The 17972-nt window shown below is 52.6% G+C and overlaps 6 protein-coding genes across 6 annotated transcripts; 4 read left to right on the forward strand and 2 right to left on the reverse strand.

Moving 5' to 3' along the window:
• Positions 1–160: 160 nt before the first annotated feature.
• J7T55_002266 (uncharacterized protein) lies at positions 161–2646 on the forward strand (the record flags this gene model as incomplete). The annotated part of the gene is made up of 8 exons (XM_053132799.1): positions 161–335; positions 401–455; positions 560–693; positions 785–1006; positions 1077–1220; positions 1422–1439; positions 1665–1745; positions 1829–2646. The coding sequence occupies 8 exons, from the start codon at positions 161–163 to the stop codon at positions 2644–2646; spliced, it is 1647 nt and encodes a 548-aa protein (XP_052989237.1).
• A 260-nt stretch (positions 2647–2906) lies between these two features.
• Positions 2907–3777, reverse strand: J7T55_002267 (uncharacterized protein; the record flags this gene model as incomplete). Its single annotated transcript, XM_053132800.1, has 3 exons — positions 2907–3037; positions 3106–3627; positions 3684–3777. The coding sequence occupies 3 exons, from the start codon at positions 3775–3777 to the stop codon at positions 2907–2909; spliced, it is 747 nt and encodes a 248-aa protein (XP_052989238.1).
• Positions 3778–5449: 1672 nt separating this feature from the next.
• On the forward strand, positions 5450–7295 carry J7T55_002268 (uncharacterized protein; the record flags this gene model as incomplete). The annotated part of the gene is made up of 4 exons (XM_053132801.1): positions 5450–5689; positions 5744–6847; positions 6912–7068; positions 7126–7295. The coding sequence occupies 4 exons, from the start codon at positions 5450–5452 to the stop codon at positions 7293–7295; spliced, it is 1671 nt and encodes a 556-aa protein (XP_052989239.1).
• Positions 7296–8231: 936 nt separating this feature from the next.
• J7T55_002269 (uncharacterized protein) lies at positions 8232–11672 on the forward strand (the record flags this gene model as incomplete). Its single annotated transcript, XM_053132802.1, has 2 exons — positions 8232–10697; positions 10752–11672. 2 exons carry the CDS (start codon positions 8232–8234, stop codon positions 11670–11672), a joined length of 3387 nt encoding a protein of 1128 aa, XP_052989240.1.
• Positions 11673–12148: 476 nt separating this feature from the next.
• J7T55_002270 (uncharacterized protein) lies at positions 12149–12737 on the forward strand (the record flags this gene model as incomplete). Its single annotated transcript, XM_053132803.1, has 2 exons — positions 12149–12286; positions 12450–12737. The coding sequence occupies 2 exons, from the start codon at positions 12149–12151 to the stop codon at positions 12735–12737; spliced, it is 426 nt and encodes a 141-aa protein (XP_052989241.1).
• A 1555-nt stretch (positions 12738–14292) lies between these two features.
• J7T55_002271 (uncharacterized protein) lies at positions 14293–17597 on the reverse strand (the record flags this gene model as incomplete). The annotated part of the gene is made up of 5 exons (XM_053132804.1): positions 14293–15351; positions 15419–15581; positions 15635–15747; positions 15833–16609; positions 16725–17597. The coding sequence occupies 5 exons, from the start codon at positions 17595–17597 to the stop codon at positions 14293–14295; spliced, it is 2985 nt and encodes a 994-aa protein (XP_052989242.1).
• Between the last annotated feature and the right edge of the window lie 375 nt (positions 17598–17972).

The following is a 17972-nucleotide window of genomic DNA, read 5'->3' on the forward strand; positions in this document are numbered from 1 at the left end:
CAAAATCTCCAGTTGAAGATCACCGGCCGGGGAGAGCCATGTCTGCTATTGTGCAAGTATATATCTACGTCTTTCTCTTGGAGATGTCTGGTCGATGCCAATGATTTGAGACTGCCGAGACTTACAGAACGGTTGACCAAGAGTAGTTGACACACTCAAGATGTCGTTTTCAAATGCTTTGTTTTTCAAGTGCCTTCTTCTAAGTCTGGCCAAATTGTCAACCTCTGTCATTCTTCGAGATCCGGCCGTCATCAATCGCACGTATGACTATATTGTGGCAGGAGGAGGGCTCACTGGTCTTGTAGTGGCAGCTCGTCTGACAGAAAATTTGAATAGTGAGTCTCACACAATTTGATCCGTCTCTTTTGCCGAGAGCTGACATTCGACTGTCTGCCTCCAGCCTCTGTGCTTATCGTTGAATATGGTGATTTTGACGACCGTTGGGACGTCGCGATGTATGTATAAGTCTTTCTTCGCTACGGTTGCCCATCGATCTTTGATCGGATTCCTCCGGAATGCATCGCTTCGGGACCTGTAGCAGGTGAATAACGCGTAAAAGCCCGTACAATGCCAGATTTCTTCACACGGAAGACCTCTTCGATATTCCTTCTGTTCCTCAAAAAGGTCTGGGAAACAAGTCATCTGGTGTGCGTCTAGGAAAGACGGTAGGCGGCGGATCAACTGTGAACGGAAGTAAGAACCACATGATTTCTCAGGACACACAGAATTACGTCGTCCATGCATAGGTGATCGCGAAATATATTAATCACAGTTTTCAACTCAGTGGCCCTTTCGAGAGGCGCGCGTACGGACTACGATGCCTGGGCAGCTCTGGGAAACCCAGGGTGGGGTTGGGACAGTATGTTCCAATACTTCAAGAAATCCTCAACTCTGACCTACCCAAGCCCTGAGCTTGTCGATAAATATGAATATGTTGTCAGCCCAGATGGTTATGGTCAGGGTCCAATGCAAGCAGGTTTTCCTAAGTGGCAGTTCCCAGCTCTATGTAGGTGTCTCAGGTGTTTCTTTCGTGGTGATATTTGCAATAGCCTGCTAACGCATTAATTCTTGAACAGACAACTTTATAGACGCATGGACGAGGGACATTGGAGTCGAATATCGAACGGACGGAGATACAAATGGCGAAAACCTTGGCTTAGCATGGAAGCCTATCGACATTGACCCTGTGAATATCACCAGATGTTCGGCACGGAAATCATGTAGGTTGCACTTCGAATTTTCTCGAAACCCTTACCATTCTCTCAAAGCATCACACCACAGGCCGAGTCACTATTCAATGAGCAGTCGACAGACCGCTCTCTTCTATCACGCAGAAGTTTACTGGCCATGTCTCGGATTCCCCTTTCTCGGACTAGGCTCCGCACCTGTGATTTCTCTTTGACTAATGCTTGGCATTACAGACTACGATCCAGCCAGTGGTAGGCCGAATTTGGATATACTTGTGGGAAGCTATGTTGCAAATCTTGTCACTGGGCCTAAGACATCCGTCTCAGGTGTGAATGTGACCCGCGTAAACAGTACCTCGAATGAGTACAGCGTCCTCCACTCTCGGAAGGAGGTTATATTAGCTACTGGTGTAGTACACACCGCTCAGATTTTGCAACTTAGCGGGATTGGTCCCGCGGCTTTACTTGAACCACTAGGCATTGAAATCGTGGCAGATTTGCCCGGAGTTGGTGCAAACTTCCAAGACCATCCAACGAACATTGGATTTGCTTTCGAATGTGAGTTCCTTTCAATCCTTCCAAGTTAGTTTGTTTGTTTTTGCTGCCACATGTGGAACTGACATGCCATTCTGTTCAAACAGTTCAGAATGAACCAAGCCTCAATCCGACTCTATTCAATGACGCTTCATTTTTCAATGCCTCTTTGAAGGAATACATGGCGAATAGGACTGGGCCGATGACTTGGGCCTTCGGCAACAACAGAGTCGTCCTTTCTTTGCAAAATCTCACCAGCGACTATCAAGCTCTAATTGACGAGTTCCTTCATAACAATGATGCCAGTCAATTTCTTGATGAGTGGCACAGGCAGCACCCGACCTTGGAGGCTGGCTATAAGCTCCAGCACGAATTATTGTCTCAAATCGTAGCTGATAAGCACGGCAGCGTAATTGAAAATACCTTTGGTGGTGCCGCTGCTGCTACCTTCGCCGTCATCAAGCCCCTATCTCGCGGCACAGTCCTGATCAACACCACCAACCCAGATCCCATTCTCGGAGCACCGCAGGTAGACTTCCAGGCGCTCACACACCCATTCGATATCAAAATCGCTATCGAGGGAGTCAAGATGGCTCGACGGCTCATATCAGCGCCCTCTCTGGCTCCACTACAGCCAGTAGAGACTGCCCCAGGAGCCAATGTCACAACCGATGAGCAAATAGAGGACGCGATCAGAAGTTCACTTTATCGCCCCTCAAATGCCCATCCCTGCTGCACAGCAGCGATGATGCCTTTGGAACTGGGAGGAGTCGTCGACCCGCAGCTACGGGTTTATGGTGTCCAAAGCCTGAGGATTGTGGATGCTAGCATCTTGCCTCTGATCCCTTCAGCTCATACACAGGAAACCATGTACGCCGTTGCAGAGAAGGCGGCTGATATCATCAAAGGTGTTGATAGTTATTAGCTCAAAATCAAATAGAATGCCTTACAAGTTTGATACAACTACGCCTCCTACAATATATGCTGAAACCAAACCGGAATTAAAATTGTAGAAACTCATGTCGTAGCTGGAGTCCGGAAATCTAGTCTCTAGCGAATGAACGACCCCCTTCTCCCCAAGCTTGAGGGCAGAAAACAGTTTACAGACAACTGCTACCGGGATTGAGAACCTGAATTCACTGAATCTACAAGTCCTCCATTACTATGGTCAGCCGAAAGCTACAGCTACAGGCCAACCTTGGCAGCCAAGTAATGAACAGCAACCTTTGTAGTCAGACCTAAAATGCCAGTTGCCGGGATTTTTTCATCATCAGACCGCCTCTGCCAACCAAGCTCAAACGGAAGTCTCTCATTTTCTGCGCAGAGCAAAGTCAGTTTCAACTTTAATCGACCTCGGCCTCACATGCAGTCAAAATCGACCTACCAAAGAAATATTCGACCCAGGACCTGTTCGCATTACCGTCTTCATAGTCCCCAAAGAGACCAAGATACATGGCTGTCTGACCTAGAGAGTTTGTGTGGCCATCGAGTGGTAGATTATAGTCGGGATTGATGCTCTCAGCACTTTTCTGCCTCGCAACAAGTGCCTTGGCGGCGTCAGTGAGGGAGATCGTCGTCGAGGGCCAGTACGATTTGGTCTCGTCGAATATGGTCTGGTTGAACGACCAATTATCCCCGAAGAAAATGTCTGCTCGACTGAGGGAAGCATCATGCTCGATAAGGTTGTGCTTATTGAGGTCGCTGAGCTGAAAGGTATCTTTGTTCCCCGTCGAGGAGGCTTCGAGAGCCTTGTTACCTTGCAATCGGAAGAAGAGCTTTGCGTCCTCGCGGAGGTTGAGACCAGCATGCATTCCCTCGATAAGCTTATCAACAGTAATGTTTTTCCCATCCCGGGGAAGATACCCATGGTTTGCGAGGGTGTTGAGAAGGGGACAAGGGGCCCGGCCTGTTGGGTATACTTAGTTACTGAGAACCACACATAGGCTAAATTTTGTGACGTACTATCATCAGGGCTTGGTGCTTGCCATAATGGCTCAGTGCTCTGACACAGCGCCGATGTTATTGAGACAAGCAGGCACAGATTAACAACGCGCATCGTATTGAAATCACACGATCGTGAAACAATAATAAAAAATCAAAATTACTGGGGCCTTGAAAGGTAGTAGAAAGCTCGATCGCCCAGGTAGACCAAAATATCATCCGGTGCGGTTGAGCTCGTATATAGCCTGCCATGACCGGGGAAACACCACCACTGAATAGTCACGATGCCCGAGTTCACACAGCCACCTCTGGCTCTCGAGTGTCGGGTCCGGGTTAATGGCCGAAAATTACATGGCGCAAGTGGAGTGAGAACCCGTATTCTGGCATAAGTTCAAATGAGATTGAGAGGACTGCTACGGGGAAGGCGACTCACCAATGAACAGTGGGAATTAATAATGTCATGACTCGGCGCAGGGGCCAGCCAAGGTAGTCTATATCGATGTAATTCTAATAATACATCAAGTAGGTTGCATGAATGTCCCCAATATTTCTGTCTGAACAGATGATTTTGTAATTTGGTCATGACAATGATGCTTTTTTCCCCCCCAAGCCAACGTAAAAAACGGGTCCTCTCCCTCATATGTCCTATTGAAAAGCTAGCTTGTTAGATAGACTTGGATAATTTCTTACGAGAGCTTTCGATAATTGGGACTTTAAAGAGAGAAGAGAAAGAAAACATGTTCGTGCTATTCTGTGACAATTCAGCCGGCAAATATCAAGAAACAACGAATGTTTTCCAACAAACCACCACCACACCCCCATAAAAAAGGAACAGGGACAGGAGCTCGCTATAGAATTCGAAACTGAGAGCCATCGTTACCGATATTCAATTGTAGTCAATTTCTGATCACTTCCTCGAGATCTCCAAGACGTTCCAAGTGGTAGGTTTCTTTTTCTTTTCTTTTTTTTTTTTTTTGAAAAAAGAATAATACAATATTTTAACCAGACCTCGGTGGACCATCTCTCCTTGTTCATCTGCATTCTCCTTTCAAGGCCACTGAAGGTAAAACGATTACCTGCTCCTGTACTAGCCTCCGCAGCCAATGCCTGAGACCATGTGCTGTCAGGATTCGAGTATTCGAGGTTCAGCCGAGGGTGGTACATAGCCTGTGTTTCCCTTGTTATTCCATCAAGTGCGGGAACAGTCTTTGCAACTTTGCTCGCATGTTCCGTGTACTCAAATGTTCTATATGAATAGGTTCACAATACCGAAGCACAGGAAGTATCGGGCTACTTAGGTATAGATCTTTTTACCTCAAGTTGACTCTGACGAAGACCGGGTCAGAAATCTTACACCCGAATTCTTGGCCTTTTCGCTATTTCCGTGAAGGGCGTCATGAGTCTTGAAATAACCTGATACTCAGACTTTAATGCATACAGCATATTGCCTGGGCAAGAAAGGGCAGTTGCTGATAAGCTTTGCGTTCTCATCAGTTACACAGAACCAGCGTATTTAATGTTGCCGGTGCGTTAGTGAAGTGTACCCCGCGCCTGCCTGTTGAATGATAAGGGATCTAGTGGCAGTGCCGATCCTCGGGACGACGAGGTGATGATGTTATTTGGTCAGCCATCTGGAATCAGAACACAATTTCCTCAATCTGTGACAAGCCTGATCCAAGGCATCTGTTGCCATAAAATCATCTCCTCATTCCAAGGGAAGTCACAGACGATCTCATACTGACCTGGATTGTTTCTTGAGCCAGACGGGTCCAGTTAGCTAGCACATTATGACTCGAGTTAGAGTCAGTGTGGATGAGATCATAAATCTCGCAGCAAAAGCAGGCCTGGAACTTGAAGATGGCCACGCGAACGATTACAGTGTCATGACTAGCGCATTCGAGGATCTTGTCGACAGCCTTGGGGACGATAAGCTCTTGTTTCCGAAGCCAGACCTCAGTAAATATCCTCGAGAAAACATACATATCCCAGAGCCCAAGGACACTGATGGTGGAGGCTGGGCAACAAGAGTAAGTTCTAGGGGATGCAACAGCATCGTTGGCTACGGCTGACTCCATTATTAGGCTACGATCAAGGCGACCTCGCCGAGAGGCAGACTTCTAGACGGCAAGACGGTCGCAATTAAGGATAACACTGCCGTGGCAGGGGTACGTTGCACTAATGGGTCAACCATGGTCGATTGGACGCCCGAGTACGATGCTACGATAGTAACCCGCATTCTGGATGCGGGTGGTCTGATATTGGGCAAATCAGGCAAGCAAATACTGTTCTCCGACGAAATATTGTTACAGGTGCCCAGTCCCCGCTCACTAACGTCAAGCTCAGCTTGCGAGAACAGTTGCCTCGAAGGTACATCTATATCCTCCTGCACCGGTCGCGTACACAACCCGTACGCCGACTTCTACAGTGCCGGAGGATCCTCGTCAGGATCTGGTCGCCTGGTGGCAAAGGGGTCAGTCGACGTGGCCATTGGGGGTGACCAGGGAGGAAGCATCAGGATTCCAGCTACCTGCTGTGGCATCGTGGGCCTCAAACCAACTTGGGGGCTTGTTCCGTACACGGGGATCCTTAGCCTGGACGCAAACATAGATCACACTGGGCCAATGGCGCGAACGGTGCCTGACTGCGCAAGACTTCTCGAGGCAATCGCAGGCGCTGATGGGTGGGATGATCGCCAGCCGGGGTTCGGCCTCGAAGTTGGGAGCCCAAAGACCTTGTTTTTGGATGCCGTCCTTGACACTATTCAGAAGGACTCAAAGTCGTCACTGAGCGGGCTCAAAGTTGGCATCCTGAAAGAAGGCTTTGAAGTGCCTGACCAAGACCCAAATGTCGTTGCATCTGTCAATGCCGCGGCTGAGAAATTTCTGCAACTTGGCGCAAAGGTCCAAGAAGTATCTGTCCCCGTGCACCATATGGGCAATGTGATTTGGACGTGCGGTCTCCCAATTGCCGGTGGGCGGCAGGCCATCTTTGGTGATATCGATGGTAGGAAGCAATTTTCATTAACCGATCGCACAGCTCTTGTTACGCCGAAAAGGCTGAGCCAACGCGAGTTCGACTCTTTGGGGCCGGGCACTCGGAACCTATACATCAGATGGCTTTACTGCGAGGAGAAGTACGGGCCGGCATTGCAAGGAAGAGTTGGGAATCTAGTCAAGGGACTAGCGGTGAGTTTACCTGGATTCTCCAGGGCTCGTCAATCAGTACTGACTACTCAATCATCATGACTAGGACAGCTATGATCAAGCCCTCAAAGATGTCGATATTTTGGTGATGCCAACAGTTGCAACGCCGCCTCAGAATCTTGGAGATGACAGCGAGAAGAAAGGTCCCCTGCAGCACAACGCTCTGACCCCGGGCATAATACACAATACCTGTCCATTTGACAGTACGCCTCGCGTGTGACACCCTTAGATCATCAGATCAGTGATGCTAATGCGAACAGGCACTGGCCATCCGGCCTTATCGCTACCCTGCGGATTCGTTCCCGCCTCAGATAATGCTGAGATCAAATTGCCCACGGGGATAATGCTCGTCGGGCGTAGGTATGATGATGTGACAGTCTTGAAGGCAGCTGCAGCATGGGAGAGCGCATTCGATTGGAAGACATTATGAGGCACGTCCATCCTGGTCTCGAGTCTCGCAAAGGTTCTAGGTGGACGAAATCGAGGTTTACCCTGGTTGTGCTTGATCACACTGCTGTGGGATCTGTTGTGAAGTCTCATCCAACTTATAGTCACTCATTTTCCGAGTTTCTATTCAATTCAGGCCTTGCCAGTTCTTTTCCTCACCAGCTAGCCAATGTTTTGTCAACATCCTCAGTCGCGAGAGCCCACACACACTGGCTTCCCCCTTGATTAATCCAGTGATCCGACCATAGGTGTGCTAGTTGCTGAGTTGACGATGTTTTCTTGGGTTCCTATATTCAAACTGGGCGGGCTTGACCCGGGAAACACAGAACTCCGCCAAGTTTGAGGTCAGAGTTCAGAAACGCGCAAAATCACAGAGTGCGCACTATTGAACATCAAATATGCTTGTTTAAGGGTCAACGAACAATGTACCACTGTGAGATCTTGATGCGTAGGTTGTAGAGGTTGTCGAAGAGATCTGAGTGGATGGAGCAAACGTGCGCAGGGGGCATGTTTCTTTAAAAGGCAATGGAAAAAGTTACTTGGGTGCGTGTGTTATCTATTTATCTGCGTGTAGGTGAGGTACTGTACGCCGTAGACCAACCCGGGTGTGGTGTCGGCCATGTACATGTACATACCGTTGGCCCGTGCTCAGAGAGCTCCTGTCGCGAATGGCAGCTTTGGAAAAGTCGCGTCCCCCGACTGGCAAGTCTCCAGCCGTGTTGCCATCCCACCTCCCGAGGCGCATTCAACGTCAACAAACCACCCGGTCAGCCAGCGCGAGACCAAAAGACCGGAGCTGGTCGCTGGCTCTTGGTCTGACTTCCATATGCAACTGACTACATCCTCCCAACATCAACTTTGATCGGTTTTCCTCGAGGAGTATTCACCTTGACGCCCTCCTAAACCAACACAGCTCGCCATGTCTTTCAAGGTGCCCGACGACGACGACGAGAGCAGCCTGCTCTCCACGCCCGACCACAGCCGGCATGCAAAGGGCAAAGGTCTCTTCGATTTTGGCAACATGCCTTCCACAACCCCAGCCGTCCCTCCTCCTCCCTCCCATGCGAGCAGCACCCCTGCCGGCACACCTTCTGCCTCCTTCATGGGCAGCTCTTTGATGAAGGCTGTTGGTGCTAGTAACTCCAAGAACCCTTTCGCTTTGAGCGGTCTGGAGGACAAGACCCCTCCCGTAAAGAACCCCTTCGCTGCCGCAGGGTCTGCTCCCAAAGCCAACCCCTTCGCGCCCACGCCTCCGAAGAATCTGTTTGCCGCGAAACAGAAATCAAAATCAAACGCTCCACTCGGCCGATCCGTCCGCTCTAGTACGACGCGCAAGCCATCGCGACTTAGAGAAGTAGTCCTTGATGACGACGAAGAGGAGGATGAGGACGAGGATGTAGCGCCAACTCGGAAGGGCGCAGGCTCATTCCAGGTAAACTACGGAAACGACTCGGACGATGATGATGACGAGTCGGACAACGGTGAGGATGAGGAAGAGGAATACGATCCGCCAGCTAGATCAACCCGCAACCGCTCAGCAAAGGGGTTCATGCAGCAGTTCGACGAATACTCTGATGGCGAAGAAGAAGGAGACGGAGGCGAGGGAGACATGTGGCTCGACATGGAGCACGACGAACAGGACGAGAATGGCGAGGCAGTCGATGAATCCGATTTGATGATGCTCCAGACACCAGCGGCAGATGAGAAAGTCTTTAGGGAGGCAGAGGATATCTTCCGGGCTACAGCACAACGGTCAGGCGGACGAAGACACTCATTCACGATCGCTTCAATTGCGAAAGATCTCTACAGCCAATCCAATTATGCGACAATCACGGAACCTCCCGAGCTGATACTTGACACCGAAAGCCTGATCAACCGACTCTACAAGGATGGCGTTGGAGCAGAAGAGGATGAACAGAGGCTGGATGAAACTTTAGCCGTGGTCAGTGGGAAGCTTACCGGCTTGTGGAAACAATATGTCGACACCCTGCCTCTACAATCTGAGGAGCATGCAGCTGAGATCGGCCCCGCGCCTCAGTCTTCGCCGTTCGAGAAGGCCACATTTCTTGCGACGCTTGCCCTCCAAATACATCACACCAGGACAGGCGAAGATGGCAGAACCACGGAACCTCTCCCAGAGTCCCTATTCCGCTGGCTCGCTGAGCACCACAATCCCTACCCGACCCAGGTCCAAGAGGTATTGCAATGCAGGCCATGCCCTGCCAGTCATAGTATGTTCTGGCCGACTGTGTGCATGGCCCTGCTTCGAGGTCAGGTAGCCGAGGCGCAGACTCTGTTGGAAAATGCGGGCTGGGAATTCGTCAAGGCTAACCGCCGGGGCGAGCTGGAATACTCTGGCCGCGCGCTTGAGAACGTACGATTTGCGGCCCAGGACACAATCAACATGCTGGAGCTTTGTCCCGCCAAGAAGGGAAACTGGGAGATCTCACACGACGATTGGAAGATCTTCCGCGTCAAGGCGCGAGGCGCGTTGGATCAATTGCGGCGATTCGCGGAAGGCAAGAATAGAATGGTCATTGACGACGAAATGTCGGATGGCTATCAGTCTCTGACCGCGGCAGCCAGAAAAGCGGAGAGTCAAGTTCCTTGGGAGATATATGAGAACCTGAACGTTATCTTCGAGATCGCTCTTGGCGCTCGAGACGTCATCCTCGACACCGCGCAAGACTGGTGTGAGGCTACTATCGGGCTTTTTGGTTGGTGGGACGAGAACCGAAGCAACAAGAGTTTCGATCTATCCAGGTCTCAGGCCCTCGTAATGGGGCCACAAGCCATGGGTTTCGAAGGATACATGGAACGACTCGCACGCTCTTTTCAGACAGCGGTGGCGTCTGATTTCTCCTTCAACTCTCTGAATGCCGTCGAAGTTGGCATGGCTTGTGTCTTCGAGGACAACGCGAAGGCAGTCATTGCTCTGCTGAGGACTTGGTCGCTTCCTCTGGCTGCGGCGGTCGCAGAGATAGCATCTCTCGGCCGCTGGCTACCTCAGCACCAGCCATCGGCTCTCTACGCGTTCGATGACCTAGATTTAGAGGATATGGAAGTCCTTGGAATAAACCCTACTGACCCGGATGAGACGGATGGAATCAAGGACAACACACTGATCCAGTACGCGCAAGAGCTGTCCAACTACAAGGAGTTGACCTCGGTCAGAGACAACTCCGGTGTGTCGCGAGACGGCTGGGAGGTTGCGATCCATGTGCTCGGTAGGATGGACTCGCCACAACGATCGGAGGAGACAGTTGGCGAGCTAGTTGAGAACATTCTGGAAGAAATGAATGTCGAGTCCACTGAGATGGTGGACAAGGTGTGGAGGCTTCTCAACGACCTTGGCATGATCCAATTTGCCGAGCAGGTTGCAGAGGTAAGCTTGTCTCCTCCCCAAACATAGTGTATCAGGCAGCTAACAAGACCGCAGCACTTTGGTGACCTTTTGAAAGAGACATGTTTCCGCTACGGCGAGGCAATGTGGTACTACGCCCTGTCCCATCGGCCAGCCAAAGTGCGAGATGTCATGCACTTCCTCATCGCCTACTCCCTCATCCAATCTGCCGCATATCCGCCTACCGCAGAGCTGGACGACCACTTACGCCAGCTCCTAAAGCAGCGCAATACCACACTTGAACAGCTGGCGAAGCAGGATCTCGAGGCAGCTGAGCTGCTCGGCAAGATGCTTGCCGGCTATGCGACACTGCGCAAATTCTACGAGACCCGGGACGACGAGTCGCTGCCCTTAGCAAGGCGACAGAAGTCAGCCGTAGCAGCCCTAACAATCGTAATTGCCTCCTCCGATGATAATATTCGTGGCGGTCTGTACGACGCATCGCGCGATGCAATCGTTGGCGAGGACTTTTTGCTGGCTCTGCTCGGCGAGGCGCTTGTGTTTGTCGATCACAGCCAGCATGGACCCGGGTCATCGCCGCTGATTACGCTTGAGCAGCTCGACGTCTTGCTCAAAGCAGTAGAGGACATACAGAGCGTGGGCAGCAGGGTTTACGAGACGTGTAAGGATTTCTTCCAGCTGGTGCTTGCTTCTGCTCCCGCGCTGCTGAAGGGCTCCACGCCGGCGGATCTGATGAAGAAGTCATCAGACAAAGGCAGTATGGTGCTGACGGGAAGCTCGATGCTGGCTTCGCAGCTGCACCGGTCTGTGGCGGGTGGATCCCCGGGGAAGAGCAGTGCCCTAGCCCCCAAGGGCAACGCGAGGAGGGGCTGGGACTGGAGGTCTGGGCTGGATTACTCGACATCGGCAGAGCACGTATTGCGGATCTTGAGACTTGGTCTCACAAAAGACTTGGCCAAGCTGTGGCTGGTAGAGGCGGATGGTGGGATGCTATGAGAAAAGGAGGGCGGGTATCTCACGTTACCTCCAGGAACATTGGTGGCTCCAAAGGCAGGCGTGGAAGTAGCAAATAATGACTTTCTATAATGTATTTCATGAAGACCAGGGAAATGGCGTTGAAAATTATCTACGTGGGCATCTGGGAGGGCAGAGAGGAAAATTGATGTTAGCTCGTGGTACAAACCCAGTTCTCCCGGCCCATGAAGGCGACGATCACAACCTCGATGCCATGTTCCAAGGTAGAATGGATCTCCCCGTCGATGGGCGGGGGCTCGGGGTTCTGCGGGTAGTCCCGACTGAGTGCAATTCCTGAACTTAAGCCCGGAGTTATAGTTGGGCCACCAATAACCCGCCTGGCCAAAGCCTCCAGATATAGGCAGGGAGAGGGTTCTGACTCTCCTCTTCTCACATAGCCAGATTATCACCAGATCGATTGCCTGGACAGCCACTTCCCCACACACCCATAGCCCACCATGACGGCGCCGGCAGAGCCCCCTAGATACGTTTACAAAATCGTTGATACGGAGCCACCGTTCCCTATACCGGAGGTCTTCCCGCCGTCCGAGCTCGACAAGAAGGACGGTTTCATCCATCTGAGTGCGCCGTGGCAGGTGAGTCAGGTCAAACAGCTTCCCCCCCCCCCCACCAGCACCAACACCACTGCCTGTAGGCATCACTTTCCAATCGTAGCCGCCTCGACTTAAAACAGACCTCGATCATCTGGCTCAACCCCGGCATCCTCGTGCAGTCCCCTCACTGATCACGGGAAAGCAGCTCCCCATCACAGCAGACCTCTTCTTCGGCGAGCACACCACCCTGTGGATCCTCAAGATCCGCCTGGCGAGCATTGGGAGCGCCGTGAGGTGGGAGAGCCCGCCCAACGCGAGCGAGAGGTACCCGCACCTGTACGGCAGCCTGGGCCGGGCGGACGTCGAGTCCGTCGAGAGGTTCAAGAGGACCGCCGATGAGAGGGGCGTGTTCCAGGGCAGATGGAAGGACGTCTTTTCTGACTCGAGGTGGAGGGCCTGGGAGGAGGGGAAGGGGATGGCGGTGGAAGAGTAGGTAGGGGATGAGGCTTTACTGGAAGGGTGGTGGGTCTGGCAAGAAAAGGTGTGATGTCCTTTACCTCGCCCAGCGGCGAACAAGCATTGCTTGCCTCACAAGTAGTTGCAGTACGGTATCTGTGTGTGCCCAGCAATCTCACCGAGACTGGCCGAGCTGAAATGCCTCTGTTTATACCTGCCGTGACACGTAAACCTGCCACGGCTGCTCTCATGACAATGGCAGTTGTCTGGTCCTGTGGGCTCTCATCGTCCACAAGACGAGGGCTTGGGACCTGGCTGGACTTCATTCATTCGCAGCCAGCACATCCACATAGGTAGCAAAATTTCTGAACCTTCCAATTCGCTACTCCGATTGGGTTTTGACAGTCTCGGTCATTACCTTGCCATAAGAAAATCGGTATACAGTCACTGGGGAGGTAGAACGCCTACTCTCACAAGTCATCACATCGCGTGGCAGGAAGGGTTCTGAATTTGTAACTTGTCATTTTACAAACTACCTCTTCCTCATGCACATCCCCAACGCTTGAATCGCTATGCTTCCTCCCACTCCCATACCAGCCAAAACCTCGACTTTCAAGCAGGCTTGGTCTCCTCCCCACTGAGCCTTGAATCTTCACTTTTCCTGACCACCGGCCCCAACGGCGTTCTCCGTCTCGAGTGCCACATCCATCCTGTCTCAAATAGGGCTCAGGTTTTGGTACCTGATGATGACGCTTCTGATGCCTCAGGCAATCATCGACTCGCCCACAGCGTTTTGACATGCCTGTAAGATCAAGGAATCAACCATGTCACTTGAAGAAGTTTCGTAATCCAGCCGTGTGAATACGTTGGCGGTAAATACGGAAGTTTAGACCGCTTCGTGTTCTCCTCTTTGGCTGACCTCTTCTAACATTGTCGCGCGACCCCCCTCTGCCCCCGGCGAAGTCTTCTTTGTAGCAACTTCAACAGCAGCCTCCGCCGACATAGTCACTGTCAAACGGAGGTTGAATCCTCACATCTGCTGCTTTGGGCTTTGCGAGCGTTGGCTTTGACCCATTCGCCGTGCTCCACGGCCGTTAGGATACGTGGCTGCCCTCCATCTCAGCCGGTTGGTTGTTGTCGATTCAGCCACAACGTTCGCAGGCACAAGCTCGGCAATTGCTGTGACGGAGAAGCCAGTCGCCTACAAGTCGACTTGACCAGCACATGCATCACCCGAGGATGTCTGTGTCTATAGACAAAGATGCATCCTCGAAGTCGCCACCGCTCCTGAAAATCTGTCCCTGCTTTTATCACCGCAACGGCCTTGAAAGCCATAAAAGTCTTGACCTGTGCCGACTCAATAACACCTGTGTCCCCGAATGCATTGGTGTCTAACGCGCTCAGCTTTGATGGCCGCTGGCCACGGGGCGCCTGGGCATTGACGACCTCTAGAGCAGCCTTTTAATGCCCTGATCCTGTAATCATTTTGCGGAGTACTCGCCCACCGCCTTTATCATACATTGCTGCTCCCTCTGGTGGCCCCAACTCGTTTATTGGGGCCATTTTGGGCGTGGCATCTGCATAGCAGACTTCTAGTTCCACAACTGATAGAAGAGCAGATATGCAACCTTGTTGTGGTCCTTGTGGTCCCGGACAGGCTTGCTTCTGGGCGTACTAGTGCCAGATGAGCTCCCGTTGACAGCACTGCTGTATTTCTTGGCACCATTCGCGCCAGGGCCAACTTGCTTCCAGTCGCCATCATTATCAGTAGCGTCATCGTCACCCATGGCGGCGAAGCGGTTGTTGCTCGGCTCATTGACCCTCTCGTTCTTGGTAGTAGCGGCAGACTTTTGGTTGGCTTCCTCGACCCCCGCCTCTGCGACAGCATCGCCACTGATGCGGGTGATCATCGTGTCATCGAACCGGAGCCATTCCTGGCCGTCTTGGCGAAGAGTATCAACAGTGTAGTGGCCGCTGGTAACACTCGCGCCGTGGTGATACACCACGCCAGTGAGCTTATACTTTGGAAGATCGCGACCTCCAGCCAACAGCCGGTTGCGAGTCTGCCTTGACAGGATTTCCTGTGGCATCTCGAATTCCAGGGGGTAGCGTACCACTTTCCATGTTTTCTCGGCTTCACCTCCGTTGACATAGAAACGTTTGAGATGCATAATGAGAATCGGTGGCAGGGTTTCTATCAAGGTCTGCTTTGTCCCATTGACTTCGATACCTTGGGAGTTCTTCGACGTGATAGGCTCAGATCTGTGGAAGTACTTCAGCGCGTCTATGACTGTCTTGATCGATGGATCGTCGATGGCGAGCGACAGATTTTGATATGCATTGTATGTGACGGACTCCTTGCGGGATAGTCGGAGCACCTCCCGGTGTTGACCAGAGAAGATTTTGCTGATGGGGTTCGGGATGGTGGCAGGCCCGGATCTTTGGCTGACGGCAAGGCGCTGGCGCTGTCCCACCTCGGTCCAATCATCCGATGCATCGGCACCGCTATTAATGACTTCGCTCTGATCAAATGAGGCTTGATCAGAGCCCGACGCGTACGTCGCAGAGTCTCTGATCATTCTTTCGCACTCCTCCTCTAGGCCGTTGAGTAGGAGCATGAGAAATTCAGGAGCATCGTGTTGAGAACCAGGCTTGACGTGTATTAGCCATGGGGCGACTTCCAAGAGTGCAGACCCTAAGAGCCAAGATGTCACTCACCTTTACAGTGTTGAAACGTTCCAACTCTCTGACAACTTTGTAGACACCGTTCGGCGCGAACGCCTTGCCCATAGGAAGATGGTCTTCCGGTTTCAGCTTTCTTTGCAGTTGGTCGGGACTGTCAGCAGAATTAATGGATCTGAAATCTGAGATGAATCCGATCCTACATAGTCGTCAGCTAGTTTTTGCATGCATCTCGTTGGACCCTGGACTTACATCGCATCGATCAAAGGTGTCTTTGACGACGTCTTGAAACTGTGAACGACATTTTTGCGGACTTGGTCAAGGAAGTTGTAGAATGGGGTGCAGAAGAGGAGCAACTGCAGAACCTGTGCAGACCATGTCTGTGTGAGCATGCGTTGTGCTGTCGATATGTTGAAAACAGCATTGTTCAGAGTGAATCCATCGACTTACCGAGTTCATGTAACAATCGGTGCCTGTATTCTTCAAACCGCTAGGTTCGATGAAGTGAATCGGGCCACTGTTCCCCGCCTCGAACGACTTGAGGGCTTCAGCCAAAGAAGCAGAACTGGATTTGGAAGTTGCAGCTCCGCCGATGACCTCTGACAATGCATTGTCGCCGGGCGCTGCCCCATTCAACTCAGGCTGGCCCGGCGCAGCTGGCTTGGGGACTGAGCGCCCCTTCGCGATAGCGGCCCAAGATTTTGGAGCGGCCGGTGGAGCAGGTTTCTCATCCTCCTTTGGTTCCTCAGGGATTTCAGACTGAGCGTTGGGCTTGTCACTTTGTTTGCTGGTATCTTCCTGGCCAACGGTCGGTTTGTTACGGTCGACGGCGCCCTCCTTGGGCAGGACGGGAAGAACCGGCAGTGCTGGAGCCGCATTACGAGGGGTGGTCTTGGGTATCTGTGCGGATGCCGTGACAGACGTCGTCTTCTGCAGCGGGGAGCGTTGGGTTGTTGGTTCTGGTGTGCTCGTTGTTGAGGCATCCGTAGCAACATTTAGTGTGGAAGAGGTCGTTTCCGTCAAGCTTGAGTCATCTTGCTCGTCAACATTGGCGTGCTTCACGGATGAAGCCTGCCCGTGCGCGGTTTCCGTTGCCGCAAGGCTTGCGGAACCTTCTGATGGGGCTGCTTGTGTTGTGTGCGTTGTCGTAGCCTGCGAAGCCTTCTTCTTCCTCCTGGGCTTGTTCCTCTTAGGCCAGTCGTCAAGGGGATGCGTAGACCAAGGGATCTAGAAACAGTTAGTAAAGCTCTGCGCAAACTTCACGTCGCAGCGAGTGAAATCAGATGGCAGAATGTAACGCCGCCCACTATGATGCCACCCATTACGTGCGCTTCACACTCACTTGATGCCACGTGCGCCCAGGCTGAGGCTCTATGGGGCTATAACCCGGCGACGTCGGTCGAGAAGTTGCCTGAGCATCAGTGCTCGATGATACTGATTGGTAGGCGGGCTTTGACACAGCTTCTTCGGGCTCTGCCGAGGCGAGCCCGTGCTCTGAGGATTGAGGATAGAAGTAGAAGGACTCGGAAGTGGGTTCTTCATTATCGGGCTGTGCGGGTGACGGTGACTGGTCCACGGGTGTCTCGGTAGGTATCGGAGCAGAGGGTACGGGAGCAGCCTGCGGGGCGGGGTTGAAGGCTGGCGGAGTCGGCTGAGGAGGAGGGACGACGGGTGGAATGGGGACAACATCAGGAGACTGGACCGGGGCCATCGGAGGTGGCGGCGGGTACGGAGTGTTGATGGAAGGAGACTGAGACAGCTGGTAATGAGGAATAGAGGCGGCAGGGTACCATGACTGCATGGGCATATGTTGCTGGTTGTAGTAATGTTGTTGGTGTTGCGGGTGGCCGTACGCCGCAGGGACGACGCCGTTCTGGTTGTAGTGGTAGCCCACGTATGGCTGCTGGTTGGGATAGCCATACATGCTGTTGTAGCCTTGCTGAGGGTACGAGCCGTACATGTGGGGAGAGAACTGGGAGGGCTGAGCCTGTGCCTGAACATGTTGCTGGGCGTAGTAGTTCTGGGGCTGGGCGGGGTGGGAATATTGTTGTGCCCTTCCGCGACCCCGGGGCTGAGGATACTGTGACGGGTACAATGCTCGGCCGCCGTTCGGGACGGGGCTTCCTCCCATGCCGTATGCAGGCTGGGCCCCGTGGCCTCCATGCCCGCCGCCGGGCATGGCTGGTGACCCAGCCGGCAGATGACCGTTGCTCATCTTGCCGGCTTGGGAGGTATTGTTTCGCGGGCGCGATCACTGACCACCGGCTCGTCGTCGGGGAAGCAGAAGCAACAGACACGGAGCTTCTCGAGAGATGCCACAGTGAAGGTATCCAGCCGTGCTCGGGAGCACTGGCAGTCCTGGAGATGCGGTCGTATGAACAATGTCGCGATGGCGATGCGACTAGAGTTGCTTGCCCGTTTGCCCGTGCGAGAAATCTGGGCAAAAGTCTCGGTTAGCCCAAGCTCCTCCGGGCGTCATCTGGCTGTTTGCGACGTGCAGCCTGAGGGGTTGGGGTTGCAATTGTCACTCACGGTCTATCCGGAGCTGATCTGCCAACTGAGATGGCGAGATGGCTGGGCAGAGGGGAGG

Source organism: Diaporthe amygdali (assembly GCF_026229845.1).
Source record: "Diaporthe amygdali strain CAA958 chromosome Unknown NODE_33_length_508711_cov_65_296071, whole genome shotgun sequence".
NCBI lineage: Eukaryota > Fungi > Ascomycota > Sordariomycetes > Diaporthales > Diaporthaceae > Diaporthe > Diaporthe amygdali.